Genomic DNA, 6,000 nt, shown 5'->3' on the forward strand with positions numbered 1-6,000 from the left:
CATACTATTTTCAGTTGCTTCTGATTTATTTGAATTTTAAATTTTTTAAAAAAAGTTGATTTGAATTATTTTATATTATAATTTATATTATTTTATAAATATTGTAAATTTTCCTCTGCAAAAATGTATTACTTTTTTATTACTATATACTTTATATAATATATTTATTTATAATTTTTTATTTATTCATTAATTTATTAACTTAGTATAACTTATAACAACTTATTCCATTTTCAATATCTAGCTTTGGTTCTCAAAAAATGGAATTGTATTTAATTTAAAATTTTCTTCCTTGCTTTGTGTTGTTCATTTTCAGAACCTATTTAATATTGGGTCGTGATGCCGAAGCGGCACCCGGCTACATGGCCATTGGACCCAGCTCAGTGGTGTTGGAATGGAAAGAGGAATGGTCGCTGCGCATGAAACGTTTTCAACGACGAGCGCGTAAATGTAGTTGAATCGAACCGGAAGCGGAATATGTCAGAACGGATTTTAATTTCGTACATTTGGAACGTTATAGAATTTTGTATAAATTGTACAGTTTGCTCAAATTTTTAACTTTCTTTGGCATAATGCTATAAATTAACAACAACAACAAAACAACACTTACAACACTTACTTACACAAACATACACAGACATCTCCACAATCATGTACTCATACACTCAAACTCATATACCTAACACACAAACTCCTCCACATTTAGGAAAAAAGAAGCATAGCATTTAAATATAGTTTTTTTTTTTTAATTTTTTTTTATATAATCTCTGTATGTAAAACACAAATTTATAGATACATATATATTTATTCGTCGATTTGTAATTCATATTTTTACCAAATGATAACAAAAAACACACAAAAATCCCTACTCTACATAAGTACAGAAAAACAAAGCAACCACATCAGCAGCTTTTAAAACAAAGCCAAGTTACTTAATAATGCTTACAAAAATCGAAAAAATGAATACTTCAAACCCAAAACCTAATTCAACAGACAATGTAAATGCAGTATAATGCACTCTCTTTTGTGCCATGGTGATAATAATGAACGATTAGGCAACGGAATTTTATGCAAAATATGAATCAGTTGAACAAATTTCAAAGTTTGTACATCGAAATGTAAGAATGTAAATAACAAGACGTTGACATTTTTGGGATCGTTTCCAACTAAGTTTGGGGGCAATAATTTATGACAATTGTTCACAAAATTGACTTTAAGGTGATTTTTTTCTTGTGATACAACGTAACTTCTTTTGATCATAATGACTATAAGGAAAATTTGCCAACATTCATCACCTTCTTATAACTTACCATCATAGAATAGGGGATTTCAATTATTCATGTCAACATTCCGTTGTCAACATAGATAAATATCCATTTCCGACCCCACAAAGTATTCGTTATACATTATGGATGGCAGTAAAATTCGAAGAAATTTTAACAATGTCCGTATATCTGTCTGTCCATCGTCTTTCAGTTGTAATCACTATACAATCTTCAAAAATTGAGATATTGAGCCAAATTTTACGAAGATCCATATTTAAGTTCTTGAACAGGCCAAATAGGATTATATTTCTATGTAGTTGCCATAGAGATCAATCTGTCGATTTAGGGTCTTAAGCCCATTAATAACCAATTTTGCTTAAAAATTTGGTCCTTATGGTCCTTATTTAGATTTAGTTGTCATATAGACCGATTTAGCGGGTTTCGGTCTTAAACCCATAAAGGACTATTGCTGTGGGAAGGTGATGGCCGATGGTTATTTGAGAATGTCAATAACTCACCTTTTTGTATAGAGTACTCGATACAAAGTCTCTCACAGAGACTTTCCACTCAAAACCGCAGATTGTCCGCGACGGCAGTTGTAGCTACTCCGCTCACTTGCGTAGCATCCACTATTCATAACTTTTGAACTCCACTGATAGCTCTTATAGCCTGTTTGTTGATGTCGAATCGTTGTTTTTCGTTCATCTGGATTTCTTTTTCCGACCTATATTCGTCTTTACAGACTATTTTTAATATTTATTTTGATCAGTTATTAGCTCTTTTGTCTTTGATAAACCTGCTTATACATCGAAATTCTTCACTATTTGGTCGAATTGCAGTCTAAACCAACTCTTAAGCGACGCGAAAATTCATTTCGAGATAGACAAATAGGCTATTAGTTGAGCTTTCCATAATAACGATGAACACCAGCTCAATATTACAACCTGTGCGGTGCCCCAATACTTTGAGTGAGAAAATTCAAATTTGATTAGGTTAGGTTGAAAAGAGGGTGCGGATATTAATCCGCCCCATGCCACTATGGACATACACCTAAGCCAGTATTTGGCTGGTTGTGCGCTCTACATCACTAAACTAATTAACAAGGCGAGTTATTGGCGCCTTTAAATAACCACTGGCCACACTGTTTCCGCGGTGATCGGTCCTTTGGATCGGAACGAGCTTGCTTACCTACAGAAGCTTGACGAGGATCGCCACCTCTACATGAAAATGTGGCTACAACAACAACAACAACCAACTAAACTAAATTTCCCATAAACATTCCACTAAGAAACAGGGGACACTTCTCTCATATAAATGAGTAGTCCGAATAAAGTTTAAGATCAGTGATAAGGGGCCTCCTTTTTATAGCCGAGTCCGAACGGCGTGCCGTATAGCGACATCACTTGGTAGAGAAGTTTTAACAAACCAGGATACCTTACAAATGTTGCCAGCATTAGTAACGGGATAACCACAGCAGAACATTTTTTCTGATATTCACGCCGGGATTTGAACCCAGGCGCTCGGCGTCATAGGTGGACATGCTCACCTCTGCGCCAAGGTGGCATCCACGGTGTGCGCTCTACATACTCTAAGGTAACCTCGAAAAAGAAAATCTAAGCTAGGAACTCCGAGCTACTTACAAAATCCTCCATTTTAATTCCTTTTAATAATAGCCTCGCCTTCTCCCGATCTGGATCCACCCATAGGATTTTCGCCTTCCAACCGAACATTTCGCTGTTCTATTCTACAGTGTTACATGCGTGTTCGTCAACCACCCCTTTAACTCGGAATTGGTCGATCCGAAAGGCTTCGGGTTAACCAAGCTTATAGGTGGCAGTCTTCCAAATCTTGAGTAAATGGGCTTTCCGGGAGTAGAGAAATGGTCTCGTCCTGTTCATTAGGCTACATTGAGTATCTCGTCACTGCACCGCCTCATGGCACAATATTAGGATCTTTATCTATCCTAGTCTTCCTAATCTTGAGAAAGTCGTTGATGGTTCCATCGTTGGTTCCCTGTTCATAAGGGTGTGTTAAATCTCTCCTCCCTGCACTGCCTGATGTTTTTGTATTAGGATCTTTGCTTCTCCTAGTCTTCCCAATATAGAGAGTCGGTTATTGTCCCGTCGTCAGCCCCTTCATCGTTAGGCGGTATTGAGTGTTCTGCCATTGCACTGCCTGTTATCTGAATATGAGGATTTTTGCCCATCCTGGTCTTCCCAATCGCGAAAAAGACGACCTTGGTCCCATAGTACGCCATGCCTTCAGTCCTAGCCAAACTTGTCACGGAGACTTGATCAATGTCAATCACAAGGAGAGTTCCTTCCTCCTTCTCCTCCTTGTGGAAAATCTTCCATTTCTCCACGATCAAATCTTGGTTTTGCTTGTTTAAGACTTCCATCATGCGTTGCGTTGCGAATTTCCCGCCCTCACCCTTGATGAAGACCGTTGACTTTTTGACCGGGGAAATGTTTATCTCTCTCAAAAAGGCGAATTTTGCGCCCCAGGGAGTGTGGATAGGTTAAGTTAGGTTAAGTGGCAGTCCACCATCAGACTCACTTAGATATTTCCATCCATCGTGATACCACAGGAACAGAAGAAGGAAGATGCCATCTAGTTCCTACCGTTGAACCATCCAGATCGCGTTAAAAAGCCCATTAACTTGCGAATGTTCACATCCGCTAAATCACACAGGTTCTCAAAGAAATGAGTGGACCTAAAGTGGATCTCCTTCCGACTGCTAGTGTGGGACACATACACAGAATATGTTCTATTGTCTCTTCTTCTGCGATGTCCTCAAAGCTTCTGCAGATGTCGTTACTGGCTGAAGTCTGGAAGAAGTCTATGTAACTTCTATCACCAGGAATATCGTAGTTCCAATCGGTTCTATCGGAAATAGTGGTACAGTACTTTTTTTCAAAAAGCGGCTCAGGTAGGATGTAATCAAAGCTACCTGTAACATGGGATATTGTATCAACAATAACACGGGGAGTTTGGATACTTCCAACAAGCTTTTTGACGCTATCAATTCATTCTGCTGACGCAAAGTGCCGCGTTAAGATGTCCCATCTATACTCGCAGCTCATCATTTGTATGGGTGGACCCCCTTCAGAATCCAACTCATGTTCGAAAACCCGTTCGTGTAATCCTACCGGATGCACTGCCGATATCGATGACTGCATAAGTCATCTCATGTCTGTTGTAAAGGGCAGCTCCTTACCTCTCTCAGCGATCATCTTCCTGTTCAGTGATGGCTGTGACATCCTTTTGAAAATCACAGTCCCCCATAAAACTCAAGGGTCGTGCTTGTTTCCTTGGTTCCTGTTCCGAATTTGTCTGCCTCCGCAGGACTCTGTCTAGAGTCTCCATTACAGAAGGGCTGGCTTGCTCTTCCCAGAATACTTGAAAGCTGGGAGCTCTTTTTTCAGCATAATACTGCTCTTCGGGAGATCTGATTCTCTTCCTAGCTTCCGTAGAAGTGCCTGGAATGTCAGTTCTCTCCCTTCCACCATCCTGCATACTTCCTGCCGGTGCATACTTGTCATGTCCCGGATTGCTTTCTTGGTCTTCTGTGAGCCCTCGCTCACTTCTGCCGCGTCATCCCGCTGTCCTCATCTCTCCAAACGGATGCAATGACTGTTTCATTGACGTGCCTGAAATGTCAGTTCTCTCCCTTCCACCATCCTGCATACTTCCTGTCGGCGCATACTTGTCATGTCCCGGATTGCTTTCTTGGTCTTCTGTGAGCCCTCGCTCACTTCTGCCGCATCATCGTGCTGTCCTCATCTCTCGATACGGCTGCGATTACTGTTTCATTGACACTGTCAATGCTGTCTGAATATGAATCGGAAACACCACCTTTACTTAAAGGCTGGGGACCAACTGCACATCCCTTTGACTTATCAGTAGACCCCTTTACAACAACTTAAAGGCTAATTTTCTTGAAATTTTGTCAGATTGGGTTCTATGATCTAGAAGGAATAATGGACTATATTAGTATGGGATTTGGGGCGGACCTTCCCCTTTATCCTAAAAGCACAATCCAAACTGACAAATGGATCGATCGAAACAATTAGGACTCAAATGAAAAGTAGTTGGAAGTAGTATGCGAAACTTGTATCAAAATTTGGGGCTTAGTCTTAAGGGGTCGCTTTACCCCAAAGATCCAAAGACCCAAATCGACATGTAGACCGATCTGGGTAGTACACTATGAAACTTAATTGAAAGGTATTCGGGAATATATTAAAAGTTTGCTCTCCTAATTCGGAACCATGTTTGAGGGTGCATCCTCACTCCCATATAACTCTCCAAACAAACCTGTAGTGTTTATTGGAGGGTTCTTGAATGAAAGGTCAATGGAATTAGGTCAATATACATGTAAGGCACCAAGTATCTGGGAAGCCGCCCAACAACCATGTGTGTGTGGGTGCACCCTCACTCCCATATAACCCTCCAAACAAACCTGTAGTGGTTATTAGAGGGTGCTTGAATGAAAGGTCATTGGAATTAGGCCATATACATATAAGGCACCAAGTATCTGGGAAGTCGCCCAACACTTAAAAGACATCAAAACTGACGAAGTACGAATCTGCCAGTAATACTAGGTATCAAGTTTCTGGCACCGCCAAAAATCTCCCGAACGGATATACAGACCGGTTGGGACAAAATGGCCCTTGAAAGAAGGGACTTTGAGAGTAATGTACAAATCTGAAATGCGAATTTGAGCGCCCAACAAAAA

General features: G+C 40.0%; 1 protein-coding gene across 1 annotated transcript in view; it reads left to right on the forward strand.

Annotated features, from left to right (window-relative positions):
• The window catches only part of LOC106080990 (netrin-B), a 581,740-nt gene extending 579,554 nt beyond the window's left edge, over positions 1–2,186 (forward strand). Inside the window, exon 7 of the mRNA XM_013242649.2 lies at positions 317–2,186. Coding sequence (XP_013098103.2) covers positions 317–458 — 142 coding nt within the window. The 3' untranslated portion in view covers positions 459–2,186. The remainder of the gene's footprint in view (positions 1–316) is intronic.
• The last annotated feature ends 3,814 nt before the right edge of the window (positions 2,187–6,000 follow it).

The sequence above is a fragment of the Stomoxys calcitrans genome, chromosome 4 (assembly GCF_963082655.1).
Source record: "Stomoxys calcitrans chromosome 4, idStoCalc2.1, whole genome shotgun sequence".
NCBI classification, from domain to species: Eukaryota; Metazoa; Arthropoda; class Insecta; order Diptera; family Muscidae; genus Stomoxys; species Stomoxys calcitrans.